The following is a 27,227-nucleotide window of genomic DNA, read 5'->3' on the forward strand; positions in this document are numbered from 1 at the left end:
GAATATTTAGGACGAGCCAGGCGTGAACGTGAATACATATTTATAGATATTCTAACAAAACAACACAAAAAGGCAAACAAAGGGCGCTTACAGTGGCGGAGAACAAATACTTGGCTACAAAAACAATTGACTAGAACAAAGGCTGTAAACTAAAAACGTGAAACTAAAACACTTGCGCTGTGGCATGAATATCCATCCATTTTCTACCGCTTATTCCCTTTTTGGGGTTGCGGGGGGCGCTGGCGCCTATCTCAGCTACAATCGGGCGGAAGGCGGTGTACACCCTGGACAAGTCGCCACCTCATCGCAGGGCCAACACAGATAGACAGACAACATTCACACTCACATTCACACATTAGGGCCAATTTAGTGTTGCCAATCAACCTATCCCCAGGTGCATGTCTTTGGAAGTGGGAAGAAGCCGGAGTACCCGGAGGGAACCCACGCATTCACGGGGAGAACATGCAAACTCCACACAGAAAGATCCTGAGCCTTGGATTGAACCCAGGACTGCAGGACCTTTGTATTGTGAGGCAGACGCACTAACCCCTCTCCCACCGTGTGGCATGAATAACAAACCAAAAACTTGCACTGAGGCATGAATACAAAACTTACGTGGCGTGGTCAAAAAACGAACAGCAAGGCATGAAGGTAGGTACATGGAGATGTGGGTAAGGTAGGTAGGTATGTCGGTAAAGTCGCCAGGACGAAGACAGAAACAGAATGGCTTAAAAAATGACTATGATAATGATTAGCAGGTGTGAGAACTGAGGACCGGGGCGTGACTTGGAGACAAGGTGGAAACTAATGAGTTACTAAGGAAACCAAGAAAACAAGGAAGTGAAAATGCAAGAACTGAATGTCCAAAAAACAAAACATAACATGACAAAAACAAAACATAATACATAGGCGTGACAGTTATACTCTTCTGACACCACCAGATGGCAGTATAAATGTCCACATAAGTGGCCATAATACCCCAATTCAGTAGTGCACACAATTTTGGCAATAAGAGCTAAAAGGTGCTGTCCACGCATGTGGACGCTAAAGCCTTTAGAGGCTAATGTTTATATTTCTGTTACATCGTTGCCTATTTTGCTATTTTTTTAATAGCGACTTTTTTCCGCAAACACCCTTCCTGCTCAGTCACTGGCAAGCAGTGTTTGGAAAAAATAAATTAATTATAATTCCTCGTTAATTTGCCAAAACAGTAAATAAATAATAATACATATGAATAATTACTAGGGAAAGTCATTGTTGCGTTACTTTAAAAAACAACATAAATTACCTGGCATGTGCAGTTGAAAGACGTTTCATGAAAGCAGAGTGGGCCTGTTGCCAAGTGACGTGTGATGCCAGACAGATGCAGGCATAGCAGCGTTAGGGACAGGAGCTCGGTTGTATTTTTTCACTGGATCGCGTTACCTCGAGATGAAATGCGCTTCCGTGGCTGTCGTCTCTTTGTCCGTAAACGGCGTATTGCAGGATCGCAAGCCTGTCACATTGTGGTGTTTCCCCCAGAAAATTTGTTAGTTAAGGTGTTGTCTCTCCATGGGGAAAGGGGCGCCACACGGGACAGTCGGACGGACGGGCAAGGGGCTGGGTGGGTGTAAGGAACAGTGTAATTAGGCATGTCGCCACCATCACATCTCCATCTCACAACAGCCTGGGGGGGGCAATAGACAACAGACTGTGGTGAAGTAGGCCTGCTTCGTCGCTTGAAGAAGCCTACAATTTTTGGTTGCGTTTTTCACTTCGTATCCTGAGTGGCAATATACCATATATATCTCGATATTTATTCCGTAAAGTAAAAACCAAACACAAAACAGCCTTCGTTACCTGTGATACTAAGTGTGTCATTATTTTGACTTAGTAAATATTGACTTATTAAGACAAAATAATGACTAAGTCAAATTAATGACTTACTGTAAAAAAGCTTTTGAAAAATATTTGGAAACAGAGGACGCGGTGTCCTCCAGAACAAAGAAGAAAATAACCATTCAGATTGTTATAGTCGCAAAGTTCAAAAGCCAGCATCTGTGATGGTATGGGGGTGCATTAGTGCCCAAGGCATGGGTAACTTACACATCTGTGAAGGCACCATTAATGCTGAAAGGTACATACAGGTTTTGGAATAACATATGTTGTCATCCAAGCAACGTTATCATGGACGCCCCTTCTTATTTCAGTGTTAGAACAGCGTGGCTTCGTAAAAAAAGAGTGCGGATACTTTCCTGGCCCGCCTGCAGTCCATCGAAAATGTGTGGCGCATTATAAAGCGTAAAATACGACAGCGGAGACCCCGGACTGTTGAAGGACTGAAGCTCTACATAAAACAAGGATGGAAAATAATTCCGCTTTCAAAGCTTCAATAATTAGTTTCCTCAGTTCCCAAACGTTTATTGAGTGTAAAATAAAAGGTGATGTAACACAGTGGTGAACATGCCCTTTCCCAACTACTTTGGCACGTGTTGCCGCCATGAAATTCTAAGTTAATTATTATTTGCAAAACAAAACAAAGTTTATGAGTTTGAACATCAAATATCTTGTCTTTGTAGTGCATTCAACTGAATATGGGTTGAAAAGGATTTGCAAATCATTGTATTCCGTTTATATTTACATCCAACACAATTTTCCAACTCATATGGGAACGGGGTTTGTGTATATATATATATATATATATATATATATATATATATATATATATATACATACACACTATACATATATATATATATATACATATATGTATGTATATATATATGGCAACACTAAATTGACCCTAGTGAGTGAATGTGAGTGTGAATGTTGTCTGTCTATCTGTGTCGGCCCTGTGATGAGGTGGTGACTTGTCCAGGGTGTACACCGCCTTCCGCCCGAATGCAGCTAGGATAGGCTCCCGCGCCCCCCGCAAACCTGAACGGGACAAGCGGTAGAAAATGGATGGATGGATGGATATATATATATATATATATATATATATATATATATATATATATATATATATATACATATATATATATATATATATAACTAATTTAATCTACCAATATAAAAGTAATTGTATTACTTTTTTTGCATAGTAACAAGTAACTTTAATTACTTTTTAAAGTAAATGTCCAAACATTCGTTATATTACACGTTAGAAGCCTTTATAATATTGTCTGTATGCGAGCGAGCCCGCCTCCACCCACAGAGATAAAGAGGGTTCACTTTGTTTCTTCCTTAATAGGTAGCTTGAAAAATGTTGTAAAACGTCAGAAATACGATAAGAAACATTTAGGGGCTGATACAGATCAGTTTTCATGTACAGGTACTCTCCAATTATCAGGGAAGGTTGTATTGTGCACAAACTCTTACCAAGCCATCCGGCGCCGGAGTTGGGGACGCACATGTCCGTCTCGGCGCTGGGCAGCACGAATCCCACCACGAACACCTCCACGCCGTCCGACATGAGCGCCAGGCCCAGCACGAAGAAGAGCTGCCACTGGAACCTCCCGTGTCCGCACTCCTGCATGATGAGCTCGTACTGCTGCGCCAGCTCCTCCTCGTCCGCCTGCCGCTCGCCTTCCAGCTCCTTCTGACTCTTTGGGCCGTCACCGGCCGGCTGGCCGAGGGCGACCGGCCCGTCTTGGCAGGCGGGCACGCCTTGGTACTCGCCCTCGTAGATCTCATCCTCGTCGTCGTGTCCCTCCGTGGCGTCGCTGGACGCCCCGTCCTCGTCGGGCTCATCGCCCGGCTGGCCGTAGGAATTGTAGTCGTCCTCGTTCTGGAACTGATTATAGCTGCGGTGCGCCGAGTATTCATCCGAGGCGCGGTCCGCTGCCTTGCTGAGGTTCTTGCCAGCTTGCTTCTTGGCCTCCTTGGCGATGTCCTTGGCGCCTTTGACCAGGGAAGTCCTGTTGTTGTGCGCGTCATTCATCTTGACGCAGACGAAGTTCGGCACTAACGGTTTTGGAACGAGCCGCTCCCGTGGTTTACCGGGTCTAACCGCCAACTGCCGGGACACTTTTAATTAAGTGCGGAGGTCGAGCCCCGTGGAGTGCGATCAGTCCTGCAAGGGTTCAGCAGCCTGCGGGAGAAAACGCATCATTCAAAGTTGTTCAAAGGCGTTTGTTTTTTTTACAGTCTCTGGCGTGTCCGAGCTAATTCATGACCGCGAACACATGTCAGCCTGGTGGGAGTGAGAGCCCCCCCGGGGGGACTCGGTCTCGCCAGAGACCTGTCAGCGCCATCAAGAACCAGTCGCGTGTCCGCCCACCTGCCAACCCTGGCAGCGACAGGACAATCACACAATGAAATAGCATTTTCTGTGGGGACGTTGGAGTGAGAAACCTAGAGGGACCTGACCTCCAGGATTAGTTTTTTTCTAATTATTCAATGAAATGTTCAATACAAAAGGAGTAAGTACCAACTATCAATCAATGTTTACTGATATAGCCCTAAATCACGAGTGTCTCAAAGGGCTGCACAAGCCACAACGACATCCTCGGTTCAGATCCCACATCAGGGCGAGGAAAAACTCAACCCAGAGGGATGACAATGAGAAACCTTGGAGAGGACTGCGGATGTGGGCGACCGGTGCAATGGACGTCAAGTGGATCTAGCATAATATTGTGAAAGTCCAGTCCCAAGTGGATCTAACATTATATTGTGAAAGTCCAGTCCATAGTGGATCTAGCATAATATTGTGAAAGTCCAGTCCATAGTGGATCTAACATTATATTGTGAAAGTCCAGTCCATTGTGGATCTAGCATAATATTGTGAAAGTCCAGTCCATAGTGGATCTAACATTATATTGTGAAAGTCCAGTCCATAGTGGATCTAGCATAATATTGTGAAAGTCCAGTCCATAGTGGATCTAACATTATATTGTGAAAATCCAGTCCATAGTGGATCTAGCATAATAATGTGAAAGTCCAGTCCATAGTGGATCTAACATTATATTGTGAAAGTCCAGTCCATAGTGGATCTAACATTATATTGTGAAAGTCCAGTCCATAGTGGATCTAGCATAATATTGTGAAAGTCCAGTCCATAGTGGATCTAACATAATATTGAGAGAGTCCAGTCCGTAGTAAATCTAACATAATAGTGAGAGTCCAGTCCAAAGTGGATCTAACATAATATTGTAAGAGTCCAGTCCATAGTTGAGTTGAGTTGAGTCTAAAGGAGTAGGAAGAAGCAGAGTTTATTTAATCCTACCCCTTTTACATAACAGTTGCTAATTTTTTTGTTCACTTCCTGTTCTCAATGTAATCACAATACACTCCATAAGTAATCACAATAAAATAAATGAATAAATAATTGGTGAAATAGTGGATCTAACATAATAGTGAGAGTCCAGTCCATAGTGGATCTAACATAATATTGTGAGTCTAGTCCATAGTGGATCTAACATAATATTGTGAGAGTCCAGTCCATAGTGGATCTAACGTAATATTGTGAGTCTAGTCCATAGTGGATCTAACATAATATTGTGAGAGTCCAGTTTATAGTGGATCTAACATAATAGTGAGAGTCCAGTCCATAGTGGATCTAACATAATAGTGAGAGTCCAGTTCATAGTGGATCTAACATAATAGTGTGAAAGTCCAGTCCATAGTGGATCTAACATAATAGTGTGAAGGTCCAGTCCATAGTGGATCTAACATAATAGTGTGAAAGTCCAGTCCATAGTGGATCTAACATAATAGTTTGAGAGTCTAGTCCATACTGGATCTAACATAATAGTGAGAGTCCAGTTCATAGTGGACCTAACATAATAGTGAGAGTCCAGTCCATAGTGGATCTAACATAATAGTGTGAAAGTCCAGTCCATAGTGGATCTAACATAATAGTGTGAGAGTCCAGTTCATAGTGGATCTAACATAATATTGTGAGAGTCCAGTCCATAGTGGATCTAACATAATAGTGTGAAGGTCTAGTCCGTAGTGGATCTAACATAATAGTGAGAGTCCAGTCCATAGTGGATCTAACATAATAGTGAGAGTCCAGTCCATAGTGGATCTAACATAATAGTGAGAGTCCAGTCCATAGTGGATCTAACATAATAGTGAGAGTCCAGTCCATAGTGGATCTAACATAATAGTGAGAGTCCAGTCCATAGTGGATCTAACATAATAGTGTGAGTTGTCTATTCATTCATAAAATGTAGTAATTTGTAGTTATGTCTGTTTGTGGCTATTCTGACATTGTGGGATACCGTATTTTTCGGACTATAAGGTGCACTTAAAATAATAATAATAATAATACATTTTATTTGTAAAAGCACTTTACATTGAGCAAACAACCTCAAAGTGCTACAGTGCATTAAAAAAACTAAAAAAAATAAAACTACAAAAGCCTAATAGCTAGAACTACCACACATATATCTAAAAAAAGGCTTTTTTTAAAAGAAGGGATTCTAAGCCTTTTTTAAAAGCATCCACAGTCTGTGGTGCCCTCAGGTGATCAGGGATAGCGTTCCACAGACTTGGAGCGGCGGAGCAGAATGCCCGATCTCCCATTTGTCCTCGGGGGTTGGAAGAGGCTAGCCTGTCCGGAGCAAAGATGTCGTGTGTAGGATTTGGAGGTAGTTCTTTGAGGTAGAGGGGGACATTTCCATGGAGGCCCTGGTGAGTTAGTAGGGATACTTTGTATTCTATCCTGAGTGGAACAGGAAGCCAGTGAAGGGATTTGAGAACTGGTGTGATGTGGCCGCTCTCTCATCACGATCCTAGCAAAATCCTTTCAGTTTCTCCAAAAAATCGACAATGCGCCTTAAAACCTGGTGCGCTTAATGTACGGAATAATTCTGGTTGTACTTACCGACCTCAAAGCTATTTTATTTGGTACATAGTGTAATGATCCTCAGCCTTCCTGGTAAGGTCAATTCAGGTGTACTGGAGAGGAGGCTGCGCCGGATAATCGAACCTCGGATTCAGGAGGAACAGTGTGGTTTTCGTCCTGGTCGTGGAACTGTGGACCAGCTCTATACTCTCGGCAGGGTTCTTGAGGGTGCATGGGAGTTTGCCCAACCAGTCTACTTGTGCTTTGTGGACTTGGAGAAGGCATTCGACCGTGTACCCTGAGAAGTCCTGTGGTGAGTGCTCAGAGAGTATGGGGTATCGGACTGTCTGATTGTGGCGGTCCGCTCCCTCTACGATCAGTGTCAGAGCTTGGTCCGCATTGCCGGCAGTAATTCGAACACGTTTCCAGTGAGGGTTGGACTCCGCCAAGGCTGCCCTTTGTCACCGATTCTGTTCATAACTTTTATGGACAGAATTTCTAGGCGCAGTCAGGGCGTTGAGGGGATCCGGTTTGGTGGCTGCAGGATTAGGTCTCTGCTTTTTGCAGATGATGTAGTCCTGATGGGTTCATCTGGCCCATCCTCACCTATGGACATGAGCTTTGGGTTATGACCGAAAGGACAAGATCACGGGTATAAGCGGCCGAAATGAGCTTTCTCCGCTGGGTGGCGGGTCTCTCCCTTAGAGATAGGCTGAGAAGCTCTGCCATCCGGGGGGAGCTCAAAGTAAAGCCGCTGCTCCTCCACATGGAGAGGAGCCAGATGAGGTGGTTCGGGCATCTGGTCAGGATGCCACCCGAACGCCTCCCTAGGGAGGTGTTTAGGGCACGTCCAACCGGTAGGAGGCCACGGGGAAGACCCAGGACATGTTAGGAAGACTATGTGTCCCGGCTGGGAACGCCTCGGGAACCCCCGGGAGGAGCTGGACGAAGTGGCTGGGGAGAGGGAAGTCTGGGTTTCCCTGCTTAGGCTGTTGCCCCCGCGACCCGACCTCGGATAAGCGGAATAAGATGGATGGATGGATGGTGTAACGATAATTGTGGCCAGTAGATGGCAGTCACACATAAGACATACGTGTAGACCTTGGGTGTCAAACTCTGGCCCGCGGGCCATGTAATTTAATTTGGCCCTTGAGGCAATAATAAATTAACATTTGAGCTGGCCCGCCGGTATTATACAGTGGCGGTGCCGCTGTATCACCGCATTCAACGCTAATTCTCATACTTGCCAACCCTCCCGATTTTTCCAGGAGAATTCCGAATTTCAGTGTCCCCACCGAAAATCTCCTGGGGCAACCATTTTCCTGAATTTCCACCCGGCCAACAATATTGGGGGCGTGCCTTAAAGGTACTGCTTTTAGCATCCTCTACGACCTGTCGTCACGTCCGCTTTTCCTCTATACCAACAGCGTGCCGGCCCAGTCACGTAATATATGTGGCTTCTACACACACACAAGTGAATGCAAGGCATACTTGGTCAACAGCCATACAGGTCACACTGAGGGTGGCCGTATATTTCTCCCATTCCCCCCTCCTCTCCCCTTGTTTACCTGTATCTCATCTTTTTTGTAAGGGGCGCTGGAAGCCGGCAGACCCGTCAGGGATCCTGTTCTGTCTCCCTGTAATGTTCGTCTGATCTTGAATGGGATTGTGCTGAAAATTTAAATTTTCCTGAAGGAACTCTCCTGACGGAATAAATAAAGTACTATCTAATCTAATCTAATCCAAACAACTTTAACACTGTTACACCACACTGTGAACCCACACCAAACAAGAATGACAAACACATTTCGGGGGAACATCCGCACCATAACACAACATAAACACAACAGAACAAATACCCAGAACCCCTTGCAGCATTAACTCTTCCGGGACGCTACAATATACACCCCTGCTACCAACAAAACTCGATTTTGCATGTCACTATAAAATTATATTAGCCTTGCTTGTTCAATATTCAATGCAAAACTTGTTTGGGTCCCTATTAAAAGGTTAAGTTGTTCAACTTTGGCCCTCGGCTTTGTTCAGTTTAGAATTTTGGCCCACTCTGTATTTGAGTTTGACACCCCTGGTGTAGACTGTAAAATGATGCCAGTAAACAACACCAAAATATTAAATGTTCCATTAAGAATATAGGCTCAAAAATCTGTCTGAATGTTTTAGTACGACTTTGGTAAACTACGAAGCCGCACAGTTTGATGGATTGTTCGGAGTATTACGGCTACCATAGTCAGACGTACTGTGCTTCGTTATGGTGTGTGTATAAGGACCGCAAAGTGGCACATATAGACTTGGACAGCTTGTGCAGTTGTCGTCATGGCATACGCTGAGAATGAATAGTAGTAGTCTGGAGAGTGCGGAAAATCCATCTTTACCGCTAACACCCTTGTGTGTTTGCATCCCTTTGGAGCAGAGGGCTGCAGCCGCTGGGTTAAGTGCGCAAATAGACGCTGGCAGGTTGATGTATGGCGTCTCCGCTCGGCGGGATGAGATAAAACATCAGTTGGGATCAGTCACTGGAACGCCGGCGCCCAGGGGGCTCGCGGAGGGAGCCCGGTAGAGAGTTTGCTGCAATGCAGCAGCGAAATGGAGCGGGAAATAGGTGGTAGCTAACTTTCTACGGCGCGGCCAGGTGATGGCGGCCTGACCCCCGAGTGTACGGTGCACTTAGAATAAACGTCTGTAATCTCACAGCCACGTTCCAGGCTCCTCCGAAGGCCACGCCAGGCCCATGAGCGTGAAGTGGGGTTCAAAATTCTTCCTTTTGAGGGACGCTTCTTAAACAATCAGAGGATATGCAATATTTGGGGGTTTTAAATAGGACACTGTTCAATAACGTTCTTACTTTTTGAGCAATTTTGACAGTTTTTTTTTTAATCACACTAATAAACATTTTAAAAGTAAGTCCTTTTTTTTTTTAACTTTCATTACTTAAATTTGTAGATCAACTTCAGATCTATCCGTCAATATATATATCCATCCATCCGTCCATCATCTTCCGCTTATCCGAGGTCGGGTCGCGGGGGCAACAGCCTAAGCAGGGAAACCCAGACTTCCCTCTCCCCAGCCACTTCGTCTAGCTCTTCCCGGGGGATCCCGAGGCGTTCCCAGGCCAGCCGGGAGACATAGTCTTCCTAACGTGTCCTGGGTCTTCCCCGTGGCCTCCTACCGGTTGGACGTGCCCTAAACACCTCCCTAGGGAGGTGTTCGGGTGGCATCCTGACCAGATGCCCGAACCACCTCATCTGGCTCCTCTCGATGTGAAGGAGCAGCGGCTTTACTTTGAGTTCCTCCCGGATGGCAGGGCTTCTCATCCTATCTCTAAGGGAGAGCCCCGCCACACGGCGGAGGAAACTCATTTCGGCCGCTTGTACCCGTGATCTTATCCTTTCGGTCATGACCCAAAGCTCATGACCATAGGTGAGGATGGGAACGTAGATCGACCGGTAAATTGAGAGCTTTGCCTTCCGGCTCAGCTCCTTCTTCACCACAACGGATCGGTACAACGTCCGCATTACTGAAGACGCTGCACCGATCCGCCTGTCGATCTCACGATCCACTCTTCCCTCACTCGTGAACAAGACTCCTAGGTACTTGAACTCCTCCACTTGGGGCAGGGTCTCCTCCCCAACCCGGAGATGGCCCTCCACCCTTTTCCGGGCGAGAACCATGGACTCGGACTTGGAGGTGCTGATTCTCTTTCCGGTCGCTTCACACTCGGCTGCGAACCGATCCAGCGAGAGCTGAAGATCCCGGTCAGATGAAGCCATCAGGACCACATCATCTGCAAAAAGCAGAGACCTAATCCTGCGTCTACCAAACCGGAACCCCTCAACACCTTGACTGCGCCTAGAAATTCTGTCCATAAAAGTTATGAACAGAATCGGTGACAAAGGACAGCCTTGGCGGAGTCCAACCCTCACTGGAAATGGAACGGACCGCCACAATAAGACAGTCCGATACCCCATACTCTCTGAGCACTCCCCACAGGACTTCCCGAGGGACACGGTCGAATGCCTTCTCCAAGTCCACAAAGCACATGTAGACTGGTTGGGCAAACTCCATGCACCCTCAAGAACCCTGCCGAGAGTATAGAGCTGGTCCACAGTTCCACGACCAGGACGAAAACCACACTGTTCCTCCTGAATCCGAGGTTCGACTATCCGACGTAGCCTCCTCTCCAGTACACCTGAATAAACCTTACCGGGAAGGCTGAGGAGTGTGATCCCACGATAGTTGGAACACACCCTACGGTCCCCCTTCTTAAAGAGAGGAACCACCACCCCGGTCTGCCAATCCAGAGGTACCGCCCCCGATGTCCACGCGATGCTGCAAAGTCTTGTCAACCAAGACAGCCCCACAGCATCCAGAGCCTTAAGGAACTCCGGGCGGATCTCGTCCACCCCTGGGGCCTTGCCACCGAGGAGCTTTTTAACTACCTCAGCGACCTCAGCCCCAGAAATAGGAGAGTCCACCACAGATTCCCCAGGCACTGCTTCCTCATAGGAAGACGTGTTGGTGGGATTGAGGAGGTCTTCGAAGTATTCCTTCCACCTATCCACAACATCCGCAGTCGAGGTCAGCAGAACACCATCCGCACCATACACGGTGTTGATAGTGCACTGCTTCCCCTTCCTGAGGCGGCGGACGGTGGTCCAGAATCGCTTCGAAGCCGTCCGGAAGTCGTTTTCCATGGCTTCCCCGAACTCTTCCCATGTCCGAGTTTTTGCCTCCGCAACCGCTGAAGCTGCACACCGCTTGGCCTGTCGGTACCTGTCCACTGCCTCCGGAGTCCTATGAGCCAAAAGGACCCGATAGGACTCCTTCTTCAGCTTGACGGCATCCCTCACCGCTGGTGTCTACCAAGGGGTTTTAGGATTGCCGCCCCGACAGGCACCAACTACCTTGCGGCCACAGCTCCGATCTGCCGCCTCGACAATAGAGGTGCGGAACATGGTCCACTCGGACTCAATGTCCAGCACCTCCCTCGTGACATGTTCAAAGTTCTTCCGGAGGTGGGAATTGAAACATTGTCTGACAGGAGACTCTGCCAGACGTTCCCAGCAGACCCTCACAATGCGTTTGGGCCTCCCAGGTCTGTCCGGCATCCTCCCCCACCATCGCAGCCAACTCACCACCAGGTGGTGATCGGTAGAAAGTTCCGCCCCTCTCTTCACCCGAGTGTCCAAAACATGAGGCCGCAAATCCGATGACACAACTACAAAGTCGATCATGGAACTGCGGCCTAGGGTGTCCTGGTGCCAAGTGCACATATGGACACCCTTATGTTTGAACATGGTGTTTGTTATCGACAAACTGTGACGAGCACAAAAGTCCAATAACAAAACACCACTCGGGTTCAGATCCGGGCGGCCATTCTTCCCAATCACGCCTCTCCAGGTTTCACTGTCTTTGCCAACGTGAGCGTTGAAGTCTCCCAGTAGGACAAGGGAATCACCCTGGGGAGCACTTTCCAGTACTCCCTCGAGTGTTCCCAAAAAGGGTGGGTACTCTGAACTGCTGTTTGGTGCATAAGCACAAACAACAGTCAGGACCCGTCCCCCCACCCGAAGGCGGAGGGAGGCTACCCTTTCGTCCACCGGGTTGAACTCCAACGTACAGGCTTTGAGCCGGGGGGAAACAAGAATTGCCACCCCAGCCCGTCGCCTCTCACTGCCGGCAACGCCAGAGTGGAAGAGGGTCCAATCCCTCTCGAGAGAAGTGGTTCCAGAGCCCTTGCTGTGCGTCGAAGTGAGTCCGACTATATCCAGCCGGAATTTCTCGACTTCGCGCACTAGCTCAGGCTCCTTCCCCCCCAGTGACGTGACGTTCCACGTCCCAAGAGCTAGCTTCTGTAGCCGAGGATCGGACCGCCAAGTGCCCTGCCTTCGGCTGTCGCCCAGCTCACAATGCACCCGACCTCTATGGCCCCTGCTATGGGTGGTGAGCCCATTGGAGGGGTGACCCACGTTACCTCTTCGGGCTGTGTCCGGCCGGGCCCCATGGGAACAGGCCCGGCCACCAGGCGCTAGCCATCGTGCCCCACCTCCGGGCCTGGCTCCAGAGGGGGGCCCCGGTGACCCGCGTCCGGGCGAGGGAAATCTGGGTCCATGATTTTTCATCTTCATAAAGGTCTTCGAGCTGCTCTTTGTCTGATCCCTCACCTAGAACCTGTTTGCCTTGGGAGACCCTACCAAGGGGCTTTATGCCCCCGGACAACATAGCTCCTTGGATCATTGGGACACGCAAACTCCTCTACCACGATAAGGTTGCAGCTCAGAGAGGAGCAATATATATATACATATTTTTTTTTTTCTTTTAATCCCACTAAAATTATTGGGTATCCAAAAGAGCCCCACTAATAACATCCATCCATCCCATCCATTTTCTACCGCTTATTCCCTTTCGGGGTCGCGGGGGGCGCTGGCGCCTATCTCAGCTACAATCGGGCGGAAGGCGGGGTACACCCTGGACAAGTCGCCACCTCATCGCAGGGCCAACACAATGTTTAAAAATAAGGCAAACTATTGTTTTACTTTCATTACTTAAATCTGCAGATCAATTTCAGCTCTGTCTATTATAATTTTTTTTTTGTTGTTGTTTAATCCCACTAAAATTATTGGGGATCCAAAAGAGCCCCACTAATAAAATTGTTGAAAATAAGTGAAATTATTGTTTCACTTCCGTTACTTAAATCTGTAGATCAACTTCAGATCGATGTATTATACATTTTGTTTTTGTTTAATCCCACTAAAATTATCGGGGATCCAAACGAGCCACACTAATAAAATTGTTTAAAAATAAGTCAAACAATCGTTTCACCTTCATTACTTAAATCTGTAGATCAACTTTAGATCTGTCAATTCTAAGGTTCTTAAAAATAAAATAAAAAAATAATCTCACTAAAATTATTGGAGATCCAATAGAGCCCCACTAATAAAAATGTTAAAAATAAGTCAAATTGTTTTTTTTACTTTCATTACTTAAGTTTGTAGATCAACTTCCGATCTGTCAATTATAAGGTTTTGTTTTATTTTTTTTTAATCTCACAAAAATGATTGGGAATCCAAAAGAGCCCCACTAATAAAAATGTTAAAAATAAGTCAAATAATTTTTTTAATTTTCATTACTTAAGTCTGTAGATCAACTTCAGATCTATCAACAACATCAGTCAATTATAAGTTGTTGTTTTTTTTTAATCCCACCAAAATTATTGGGGTTCCAAAAGAGCCCCACTAATATAAAAAAAAAAAAAAAAAAAGTCAAATTATTTTTTTACTTTCATTACTTAAGTCTGTAGATCAACTTCCGATTTATCTGTCAATTATAAATTGTTGTTTTTTTAATCCCACCAAAATTATTGGGGTTCCAAAAGAGCTCCATTAATAATTTAAAAAAAACATAAGTCAAATTATTTTTTTACTTTCATTACTTAAGTCTGTAGATCAACTTCCGATTTATCTGTCAATTATAAGGTTTTGTCTTATTATTGGGGATCCAAAAGAGCCCCACTAATAAAATTGTTGAAAATAAGGGAAATTATTGTTTTACTTCCGTTACTTAAATTTGTAGATCAACTTCAGATCTATGTATTATACATATTGTTTTTGTTTAATCCCACTAAAATTATTGGGGATCCAAAAGAGCCACATTAATAAAATTGTTAAAAATAAGTCAAACAATCGTTTCACCTTCATTACTTAAATCTGTAGATCAACTTTAGATCTGTCAATTCTAAGGTTTTCAAAAAAAAAAATATTATTGGGGATCCAATAGAGCCCCACTAATAAAAATGTTAAAAATAAGTCAAATTATTTTTTTACTTTCATTACTTAAGTCTGTAGATCAATTTCCGATCTGTCAATTATAAGGGTTTGCTTTATTTTTTTGTAATCCCACAAAAATGATTGGGGATCCAATAGAGCCCCACTAATAAAAATGTTAAAAATAAGTCAAATTATTTTTTTTATTTTCAGTACTTAAATCTGTAGATGAACTTCAGATCTATCTGTCAATTATAAATTGTTTTTTTTTTTAATCCCACCAAAATTATTGGGTATCCAAAAGAGGCCCACTAATAAACATTTTTTAAAATAAGTCAAATTATTTTTTTACTTTCTTTACTAAAGTCTGTAGATCAACTTCCGATCTGTCAATTATACTTTTTTTTTTTTTTTTTAATCCCACAGAAATTATTGGGGATTCAAAAGAGCCCCACTAATAAAAATGTTCAAAATAAGTCAAATTATTTTCTTTATTTTCATTACTTACGTCCGTAGATCAACTTCCGATCTATCTGTCAATTATAAGGTTTTGTTTATTTTTTTTTTAATCCCCCAAAAAATTATTGGAGATCCCAAAAAGCCCCACTATTAAAAATGTTAAAAATAAGTCAAATATATATTTTTTTAACTTTCATTACTTGAGTCTGTCGATCAACTTCAGATCTATGTTTTTTTTTTTTTTTAATCCGCAAAAAATATTGGGGATCCAAAAGAGCCCCACTAATAAAAATGTTAAAAAGTAAAATTATTGTTTTTACTTTCATTACTTAGATTTGAAGTTCATCTAGATATTAATCTGTCAATTATAAATTGTTGTCATTCGTTTTAAAAACTTTTTTTTTATGTCCTTTTATGTCCCAAAAAACTTTGATATGGCTTTTTTTTTTGGTTGTTGTTTGTTTAAATTGGTCAACAACTAATAACAACATTGATTTTGATTCATTATTATTTTTTGAGTAACGGCAGCTTTTAAGAGAAATTGTGTTATCAGAGTCAACACTGACACTTTTTTTCATTACATTCCACTTTGTGCTTTTCTTGCAAGTTTTTCAAAAATAGATTTTTTTTTTAATAGTATTTTTAGAATGTGCTACGGGCCGTTAAAAAATGAGCTGCAGGCCTCGAATGGCACCCAGTCCGCACTTTGGACACCACAGCTTGAGTGCATGTAGTATCTGCTAGACTACGAAATAACATGTTTCTCCAGACTGTGGGAAATTACAGTCTCTTTGGAGCAAGCAAGTCTGGTAAACAGTGGTCCATCATTGTAGGCAGGTAATAAAGTATGGACATTACGTGTGCATGCACATGTGGGATAGCTTATGTTAAACAAGAGAAAGGCTTGAGTTAATCGGTTTGTGGTATGCAGAATGGCAGCCAGATCCCCGTGACCGGACGTACATGTTAGGTTAACGTCAAATGTTAGTTATGGCCTCAGTCGGGTGCAAATGGTCATGCTGGACCTGAGATGACATAATTTTTGCCTATAAGAGCTTGATATCTGGCTGCTCCGGGAGGAACAAGAAAGGTATCATTTGACTAAGGCTCCTCCAGGTGCTGCAGAAGGTGTCGTGATGCCTGCTTGTCAATGTAACCACCAATATGTCACGCAGAGTCAAAGCTAAGATGAAAAGGGCACCTTCAAATATCATTTTTAAAATGCAGTAGAACCTCAATTTGCATGTAGGAGCCCCTCTATTTTCCAAATCTGCGGTCCCCTAAAAGGTCTCTAATTGTCATACCATTGGGTTGAGTTTTTTCTTGCCCTGATGTGGGATCTGAGTCGAGGATGTCCTTGTGGCTTGCAGCCCTTTGAGACACTTGTGACTTTGATTGATTGATTGATTGATTGATTGTTAAAATAAAGCCAACAATGCAATTTTTTGTGGTCCCCTTTTTTTTAGAAAAGTATCAAAAAGTATAAATATTGGTATCGGGACAAGTGTGTAATAAAAGAAACTAAGGAACTGGTTTAAATATTGTGTTGATATTAGGGGTGTAACGGTACACAAAAATTTCGGTTAGGTACGTACCCCGGTTTAGAGGTCACGATTCGGTTCATTTTCGGTACAGTAAGAAAAAAACAAAATATAAATTTTGGTTTTTTTTATTTACCAAATTTGTAAACAATGGCTTTATCCTTTTAACATTGGGAACACTATAATAATTCTACCCACGTTAATCGACATTAAACTGCCTCAAGTTGTTTTTTGATTAAATAAAATGACAAAACTTTTCTTCTACATATAAAAAGTGCAACATTAAAGAGTTTCAAGTCAACTCATCATGCTTAATTTATTACAGCATTTGGGAAGCCTGTATTTGACTTTTATTATGTAAATGTTATATTTTTGTCAACATGTGATAGCAGGGACCCTGCCATTCAAAACTAGGCTGCTACATTACTAATGATTAATGTATCTATTGCTGAAAAAAGTAGTACAACAGCAATAGGAGAGACTATTCATCCGTGAACACCATGGAGCTCATGTGAAATAACAGACAGGGCCTTGCTGCCCCTAACACACACACACACACACACACACACACACACACACACACACACACAGCAAAATGAGCTAACGTTACGCTAAAAGCTAATTAGCCTTCACCTCAAGCCAGAACTGCGAGCGAGCAGTTTAAGTTTCTAGAACGTCAACGGGCTATTAGTGATGTTAGTAGTAGTTGTGACTGGGAGGTGTTTTTTATAATTTGGGGAGAGTACGCTGTCTTATGCTCACCTGCTAAACACTATTCTGTGACGACATGCGCTCTGAATACTCACTGCTGATTGGCTGTTACCGCTATATATGTAATCAATCAGATGGTTGTGTGGGTGGGACAATGCTGGGTGCTGATACAGAGGCAGAAGAAGCAAAGCAGCTTGTTAAGACTTTAGCTTAGAAACTTGTTCGGTACACCCCCGTACCCAACCGAAACCCCCGTACCGAAACAGTTCAATACAAATACACGTACCGTTACACCCCTAGTTGATATTGTTAAACTAGCAGTCGCACTCCCCATAAACACAATAACAATTGTACAGTTGACATGATCGGTACCAGAATCGGCAGCACGTTTTGGGTTCAGTCAGGAATAAAGATGTCCGATTATATCAGGACGTCCGATTAAATCGGGCTGCTGATATAATCGGCCGATAAATGCTTTAAAATGTAATATCGGAAATTATCGGAATCGGTTGCAAAAAGTAAAATTCATGACTTTTTTAAAATGCCGCTGTACGGAGTGGTACACGGACGTAGGGAGAAGTACAGAGCACCAATAAACCTTAAAGGCACTGCCTTTGCATGCCGGCCCAATCACATAATATCTACGGCTTTTCACGCTCACGAGTGAATGCCACACATACTTGGTCAACAGCCATACAGATCACACTGAGGGTTGCCGTATAAACAACTTTAACACTGTTACAAATATGCGCCACACTGTGAACCCACACCAAACAAGAACGACGAACACATTTCGGGAGAACATCCGCACTGTAACACAACAGAACAAATACCCAGAACCCCTAGCAGCACTAAGTTAAAGTTAAAAGTTAAAGTTAAAGTTAAAGTACCAATGATTGTCACACACATACTAGATGTGGCGAAATTATTCTCTGCATTTGACCCATCACCCTTGATCACCCCCTAGGAGGTGAGGGGAGCAGTGGGTAGCAGCGGTGCCGCGCCCGGGAATCATTAATGGTGATTTAACCCCCAATTCCAACCCTTAATGCTGAGTCCCAAGCAGGGAGGTAATGGGTCCCATTTTTATAGTCTTTGGTATGACTCGGCCGGGATTTGAACTCACGGCCTACCGATCTCAGGGCGGACACTCTAACAACTAGGCCACTGAGCCACTAACTCTTCCGGAATGCTACAATATACACCCCCCGCTAACACTCACCCCCACTTCAACCTCCTCATGCTCTCTCAGGGAGAGCATGTCCCAAATTCCAAGCTGCTGTTTTGAGACATGTTCAAAAGAATAATGCACTTTGTGAATTCAATAATAATTACGGCAGTGCCATGTTGGCACTTTTTTCCCATAACTTGAGTTGATTTATTTTGGAAAACCTTGTTACATTGTTTAATGCATCACAACAAAATTAGGCATAATAATGGTATCATTCCACGACTGTATATATCGGTATCGGTTGATATCGGAATCGGTAATGAAGAGTTGGACATAATCGGAATATCGGCATTAAAGCCATTATCGGACATCTCTAGCAAGGAATCAAAATGCAAAACGTTTGGTGATTTTCAAGACGAAAACTGAAAAACGCAAATTGCCTTTAATGCGAAATTTCCTTCTTTTTTGTCCGTACTCCCATCTGAAAAATTTGCAGAGTCATCACGTCGACGTTCCTCTTGACGTTCTTGTCATTCACGAGCGACCGAGCCAACGACGAACCGAGCCGTGACCTTTCCCCTCATTGGCGTTCATTGTTTATTCTTCCTCTTCAGTCTGGGCTTTTTCCGCATTGTTTGGAGTCGCCATTTCGACGAATTCCGCAAGCTCTGAATCAGCGGCCCCTGAACCTTTTCCTCCTCGTGGCGCTGTCATGGCCCGCCGACACCGCGCCGCCACCGCGCCGCCACGTTCATAAATCACCGGCGGAGAAGGCGACCGACGGAAAAGTAGTCCACTGTATTTGGTGACAACGGTTTGATACTTTTGTCATACATTTGTCTGCCTATGCTTGCATGTGACATCCAGGTTGACAATATGGAGTGACGTTTTTTTTTTTTTTTTTTTTCTCAATGCGGGGGGCCCTGCAGGCTCACTGCGGCGCCCACAGATGGCCGCAGTGAGCGTTCGCTAATGCGCATCGTGCGAATCAAACGACACGCCAAAGCTCTGCTGCAGATGCTCCGCGAGCCTTGCAGAGATGCTCTTGCAGATTTGTCTGGAATAGAACATTTGTTTATTGAACATTTCTAATTTGCTCGCGATAGGTCAGAGCTGGACAAATATTTTGACTCGGGGGCCACTTTGAGAGAGAAAAAATTTACACATTTAGCTGTAAAAATCTGCTGTACAGTATTTGTGTTGGGGTCCCTTTTTTTCCAGGAATACTAATACCAAAAGTCACAATAGAGTTCTAAAAAAAGTTATGACAGACCACCTCAAAAAAAACGGAATGGGATTTTACAGTTTTTTTTACCGAATTAGACATCCAAAATGTACATGACAATAAAGACAGTGGGATTTACAATATAAACTAAGTGTAGCTGTTTCTGAGAGTTTTCATACTTTAAACATGTTTCATAAATAAATAAATATTAATAAATAAGTTAATGATGCAGAGTTATAAAATATTATTAGAAAATACCCTGAGCAAAATGTAAATGTATTGTGTTAATTGTGTTGCTAAGCGGAACGATTGTTGTGATGTTGCGACCACACGGACCGTAAACAAAGTAGAACATGCAAGATGGGAGGGTGCTTGAGCACGTTGTCTTCAGCTCCTCAAAAGATTTGAGTGTATTCGATAATTCATGTAAAACTTCAAGCAAGTGATTATTAGAACCTCTTTTCGTTACAAGCAGCCAACGAGGTATTGTATTTTTCGTAATTTTATTTATTTTCAAGTGTTTATTGATGTAAAGTCAAAGACTAATGTACTGTATTGTACTGCATTTGTATGTTCTCACGGCATTGGTGTTGGCGTTGGTGTGGAGCCGTGTCGGCGTGGATGGTGTATACAGCAAGAAGGAGTCAATAAACGCCCGTTTTACAAAAAGAACTTCCCTGTGTTGCCGTGTATCGAAAGGAGCTACACTAAGGGTGGGCGATATATCGCGGGTTTGTCTCTGTGCGATATAGAAAATCACAACCGTATTTCCTTGAATTGCCGCCAGGGCGCTAATTAATTTAAAACCTCTTCTCACTCCGGCGCTTACCAAAGGCATGCGGTAAATTTAGGCCTGCACTTATAAATTTGAGTGTGATGTAAGGATACCATCATGAAAAGCACTTAATTAAAAAAACGTTATTATGGTCTTACCTTCACTTATTAATGAAGTCCATGCGCAGCTCCTTCTGATCAAAAGCATCGATAACTTGTTTATAGAAGCTTTCTTCAGTTTTAAAAGTCTCTCTATCTCGATGGAGATCTTCCTTCATTGCCTCCTGCTTCGATTGAAAGTCCAGTTTAGAAAACTGTTTTATTTTAGATATGTAATCCTCCATGTTAAAAGGGCAAGCGAGAGGAAAAAATAAACAATCGCTGCTCACTCTTGCCCAGTAGTCGCAAGAAGGAAGACTAGCGCCCTCTACCACCAGGAGGCGGGAGTCATTTAATGACTCATATTTGACACACGCAGCTATGGTATATTAATAAAACATCGCTGCTTACTGTTCTTTTTAGCATATTCAATGGCTTGGACCTTAAATCCTACTGAATAGTTCATAATCTTCTTCGCTTTATGTGATTTCAAATTATTGAACTCAGCCTCCTCCATTTTGAAAATGATGACAGGGGAAGTGTCACTCGTGACGCGACGAGTTTGACCAGGCGGTAATCTTAAGCATATGCTAATTATTTTGCGAAGCCAGTTTGACCCGGCGGAAATTCTAGACATGCTTTAATAAAACTACTATTTTGCGAAAGGAGTTTGACCCGACGTTAATCCTGAGCTGGCGGTAATGCTAAGCATGCGCTAATTATTTTGCGAAACGAGTTTGACCTGGCAGTAATTCTAGACAGGCGCATACCATATACCCGGCGGCAATTCAAGGAAATACGGTATACCGTGATATTGGAGTATACGTTCTCACGCAGTTGCTTTTAGCTGCGGGCATTACACTACAGGCTCTTCCCACTCCTTGTGTCTCCTTCTCACAGACAGCAAGCGCAGGTTCTTACACACGCCGCATACTGTCAGGTCATACGTCACATACAGTACGTATACGCCCTCGCGGAGCAGAGAGGTAGCAGCACGGGTAAGCGGTAATACGAGAGAAAGAAGGTGTGAATCTGGTAACAAATGAAGGAAGACTTAATTCCCAAGAAAAACAACAAAAGGTCCATCGTCTGGCGGTGGTTCGGCTACAAGCGGGAAGATGTCGAACAGACAACTTTAATTTGTCAAGTGTGGAGCACAAGCGTTGCTACCAAAAGTAGCATTACTGCTAATATGTAGCATCATTTGAAAAGTCAACCGCTAGAGCAGACGTGCCTACACTTTCTCTGCAGGCGAGCTACTTTTCAATTGACCGAGTCGAAGGAATTTACCTCATTCATATATATAATTTATATTGAATTATTTATGAACGAGACGTTTTTGTTAACACGTTAAAGGTGTTTAATGATAACACAAGCATGTTTAACACATGTAGATTCCTTTGTTTCATGAAGACAAGAATATAAGTTGGTGTATTACCTGATTCTGATGACTTGCATTGATTGGAATCAGACAATAGTGCTGATACCGTCCACATTTTCGAATGGAGGAGAAAAAAAGTCCTCCTTTCTGTCCAATACCACATGAAAGTGGTTAGTTTTTGGCATCCTATTTGTCCAGCTTCCATACTCGCTTTTATACATTTTGCAAGAAATACATAGTGGAGAGGCGGAGCCGTCGGTCCGACGGCGGGGCGGGGCGCGCTGGAGCCCTGCCCAAGATGGCGGCAAGGAGGCGGAGAATTTCTCCTGCTCCTTAATTTCGATAGGTCATTAAAAATGTCGATATTGACTGAATATACGCTATAGAAGTTGAGTAATAAGGACATCCAATAAGTCGCACTATTGCAAACTGGTAAACAAGAATTACAAACTATGAACATTAGAAAAAATACTATCACTTACTGAACGATGTCTGCTCTCACTGGGATGTCCCACAGTGGGATGTTCATATCTTACCGTTTGGATAAAGAATTAATCACAATCCTCATTCAGGGTTAAAAGTAGTTCCCCTAAGTTAGCTCTTACAATAACAATGCCACTAATACTCGGTTAATATTCCGTTCATGAGATGTACATGGAGTATTGTTTGAGGTTTTTGGATGTTTTTTTTAGACGGCTAGCAAATTTTTACAGCATAATTATTATGTCTAGATAAAGATTTTGCAGATTGTACATTTAAATTTGCAGCATACAGTTTTAGGAGTTTGTGTTAAAGCAGCTATTTAACAGCTACAGGAGCATTTAAGGCTATTTTTTATTAGCTCACTTGAGGTAACATGTTGCGGAAGACCAGTGAAAGGTTGTACAAAAACTGTCAAGTTGAAATCCTCATGTACTGCTCATATGTTTCATAAACTCAGGTATTTTGCAGATACTAGCGACAGGGCAGCATGTGGCGCAGTGGTTAGCGCTCGTATCTTGGTTCGATACCCGGGCTAGGGGTATTTCTGTGTTCAGTTTGCATGTTCTCCCTGTGACTAAGTGGGTGCTCTGCATTCCCTCCACCTCCAAAGACCTAGAAATAGGTTGATTGGCAACACTAAAATTCACCCTAATTAGTTACGGTGAATACAGCTGCCAGTATTTTACCGGAAATTCTCTAGATGTTTTTTTGTAAACATGTTAACGATATATCCGTTTTTTTTCATAATAATTTACAGTAAGCAAAAACAGTTATCAACTGTAAAAAAAACAGATTCAACATCAACGAACCGTAATTTCCTATACAGTATATTGTGACTGGTTTTTTTGTACCCAAAATTTGACAATTGAAAAAAATTTTTTTACAGTGTGTGGAGCACAAATCTTATACCTTTTTGCCGTTTAGGGGGCGCTCCCGGCCTAACAATGTGAAACATTTCTTTATGTGATTTTCCAGTTATATTTGTTGAATTATTTTGTCCATTTTTATTTCTGCACTTTTGTGCATTTTAGCTTGCTTACGAAAATGACAATGCTCCCCAGTACCCCTAAGTTTTTAGTATCTCAGCCTCGGTGGAAAAAGTTTGGACACCCAGCCGGCACAAGACATTGATGCAATGTTGATTATACGTATATGTCCTTAAAAACTGACCTCGAAACAACGTTGCAAAGAAGTTGTGTATCTAAACTGAGGCAACGTTGATGTCTAACGTTGGAGCCACGATGTTGGTTGGGGAATTACCAAATTTCAATGTTAAATCAACGTCACAATCTGACATTGATTAAACGTTGTCAAAAAGCATGTTGTTTCAACGTTATGTTTAAAATGTACAAATGGGTCACGAAACAGCCAAATTTCAATGGTCAAGTCAACGTCAGAAACCAACATTGATTAAAAGTTGTTAAAAAGCATGTTGTTTTCAACGTTATGTTTAAAATGTAGAATATTGGTTAGGAAATGACCAAACTGCAATGGTCAAATCAACGTCAAAACCCGACATTGATTAAATGTCGTCAAAGTTGTGTTTGTCTCGTAGAAAATCTGTTGGAAAATGACCAAATTTCAATGGTCAAATCAATATCAGAACCCAACATTGGTTAAACGTCTTCAAGAAGCATGTTGTTTCAACGTCCATTCATCCATCCATTTTCTACCGCTCATTCCCTTCTGGGGTCGCGGGGGACACTGGTGCCTGTCTCAGCTACAATCGGGCGGAAGGCGGAGTACACCTTGGACAAATCGCCACCTTATCGCAGGGCGTTGTTTCAACGTTATATTTATATTGTAGAATATTGGTTGGAAAATGACCAAAATTCAATGGTCAAATCAATGTCAGAACCCAACATTGATTAAATGTCGTCAAAAAGCATGTTGTTTCAACGTTGTATTTGTGTTGTAGAATATTGGTTGGGAAACAACCAAATTTCAATGGTCAAATCAACGTCACAACCCAACATTGATTAAATGTCGCCAAAAAGCATGTTGTTTCAATGTTGTAGAATATTTGTTGGGAAACGACCAAAATTCAATGGTCAAATCAACGTCAGAAACCGACATGGATGAAACGTTAAAAATATGTTATTTATGTTTAAAATGTAGAATATTTTTCAGGAATCGACCAAATTTCAAAGGTCAAATCAACGTCACAACCTGACATTGATTAAATGTTATTAGAAAGCACGTTGTTTCAACGTTATATTTATGTTATAGAATATTGGTTAGGAAACGACCAAATTTCAATGGTCAAATCAACGTCAGAACCCAACATTGAATAAACGTTGTCAAGAAGCATGTTGTTTCAACGTTGTATCTGAGTTGAAGAATATTGGTTAGGAAACAACCAAATTTCAATACTCAAATCAATGTCAGAACCCAACATTGGTAAAACGTCGCCAAAAAGCATGTTGTTTCAACGTTGTATTTGTGTTGTAGAATATTGGTTGGGAAACGACCAAATTTCAATGGTCAAATCAACGTCACAACCTGACATTGATTAAACGTCATTAAAAAGCACATTGTTTTAACGTTATATTTGTGTGGTAGAATATTGGTTGGGAAACGACCAAAATTCAATGGGCAAATCAACGTCAGAAACCGACATTGATTAAATGTCATTAAAAAGCATGTTGTTTTAACGTTATACTTGTGTTGTAGAATATTGGTTGGAAAATAACCAAAATTCAATAGTCAAATCAATGTCAGAACGGGGCGGCATGGCGTAGTGGGTAGAGCGGCCGGCCAGAAACTTGAGGGTTGCAGGTTCGCTTACCACCTACTGACATTCAAAAAAATCGCTGCTGTTGAGTCGCTCACACTGGTGAATGAATGATGAATGAATGATTGGTGGTGGTCGGAGGGACCGTAGGCGCCAACTGACAGCCACGTTCCGTCAGACTACCCCAGGGCAACTGTGGCTACGTCACAACCTGACATTGATTAAATGTCGTCAAAAAGCATGTTGTTTCAACGTTGTATTTGTGTTGTAGAATATTGGTCAGGAAACGACCAAATATCAATGGTCAAATCAACATCACAACCCGAAATTAATTAAAAGTCTTTAAAAAGCATGTTGTTTCAAAGTTGTATTTGTGTTGTAGAATATTGGTTGGGAAACGACCACATTTCAATGGTCAAATCAACGACAGAACCTGACATTGATTAAATGTTGTTAAAAAGCATGTTTTTTCAACGTTGTATTTGTGAGTTGCTCAGCATCAGGACCTAAATCAACAAGTTCTCAACGTTGTTTCAATGTCGTGTGCCTGCTGGGTTAGATAAGCTGCTACAGTCCAATTGGTTCCTGCGGCAGCCGAAGCTAAATACAAAGTGATCCCAGAAGCCAAACTTTCCCCAAGACGACTTTCATGGAGCTGCTCACACATCCATCAACGCGCCGCCGTTTGACGCGCGTCGAGTCCCATAATTAGATTTCTGCGGGCTGTCCCGCTCGGTGGCCATCAATCCTCGGCGAGGTTCGGTTCCGTGACTCCTGCTCACGCCGCAGCGCGCCCCTGAATAATGACTGCGTGCGCGCGTGTGTGTGTGTGTGTCCGCCCCCTCCTCCGTACCACCATCAGCACCTCCTCACACACACCCTCTGCAGCCTCGCTCCATGGATGCTCCTCCGCCATAAACAAGAACTTTCCGAGCCGCCGAGAAGATCACGCTCAACTTTTCCATCCATCCAGGCAAACTTCTGTCAGTTTGAGCACACGGCGTCGTGACTCGCACACGCCGGTGACGCTGCACGAGAAAGACGGAGGAGGGAGGGCAAAGAGGAAGGACTCACCATCTTATCTTTCAGACGGCATCTCAGCAGAGAGTGGGGAAGTGTGTGTGAGCTCCTGTAGGCACGCCGCCGAAATGCTGCTGCTGGATGCCGCCGCCGCCGCCGCTTGATACTGCAGTCCGACGAGAGCAGGGCTAGAGGGAGGCTGCTGCCTGGCGGAGGTGGGAAGCGCGAGTGAGGCGCTGGGGGAGGAGGGAGGAGGAGGAGGAGGGATGGTTGGGGGAGGTGTAAAGAAATAACCCACAGCATGGCGTACTGTCGTGTACAATACTGGCTGCAGGGGCTTAGGAGGACACACTAAGATGGGACCCCAGGGAGGAACTTCCTTGTCTCCAATCAAACCGACGCTATTTTCTGCTTTTTCACCAAGTCTACTACATTTAGGAGCTGTCCCGATACCACGATTTTGGTATCGGTGCCAAAACGTTTTGATAATTTTTGATACTTTTCAAACTACTACTACATAGAAAACGTTACAATTGGCTTTGTGTCTGGATATACATATCTATGTGTATGTATTTATATATATATATATCCATGTGTATGTATTTATATACATATATATGTATGTATGTATACATATATAGGGCTTCACGGTGGCAGAGGGGTTAGTGCGTCTGCCTAACAATACGAAGGTCCTGCAGTCCTCCGGGTACTCCGGCTTCCTCCCACCTCCAAAGACATGCACCTGGGGATAGGTTGATTGGCAACACTAAAAATGGCCCTAGTGTGTGAATGTGAGTGTGAATGTTGTCTGTCTATCTGTGTTGGCCCTACGATGAGGTGGCGACTTGTCCAGGGTGTACGCCGCCTTCCGCCCGATTGTAGCTGAGATAGGCGCCAGCGCCCCCCGCGACCCCAAAAGGGAAAGAGCGGTAAAAAATGAATGGATATATATATTATATATATAAATATATAAGGGTGTGGGAAAAAATCGATTCGAATATGAATCGAATACGTTGTGCGATTCAGAATCGATTCTCTTTTTTTTTTTAAATCAATTGTTTTATCTTTTTTTTATC

The 27,227-nt window shown here is 43.3% G+C and overlaps 1 protein-coding gene across 1 annotated transcript in view; it reads right to left on the reverse strand.

The window, feature by feature from the left end:
• Positions 1-27,227, reverse strand: part of LOC133557447 (synaptic vesicle glycoprotein 2C-like) — an 88,047-nt gene that overhangs the window by 56,556 nt on the left and 4,264 nt on the right. Inside the window, exon 2 of the mRNA XM_061907907.1 lies at positions 3,361-4,072. Coding sequence (XP_061763891.1) covers positions 3,361-3,922 — 562 coding nt within the window. The 5' untranslated portion in view covers positions 3,923-4,072. The remainder of the gene's footprint in view (positions 1-3,360; positions 4,073-27,227) is intronic.

Source organism: Nerophis ophidion, linkage group LG08 (assembly GCF_033978795.1).
Source record: "Nerophis ophidion isolate RoL-2023_Sa linkage group LG08, RoL_Noph_v1.0, whole genome shotgun sequence".
Classification (NCBI taxonomy): Eukaryota; Metazoa; Chordata; class Actinopteri; order Syngnathiformes; family Syngnathidae; genus Nerophis; species Nerophis ophidion.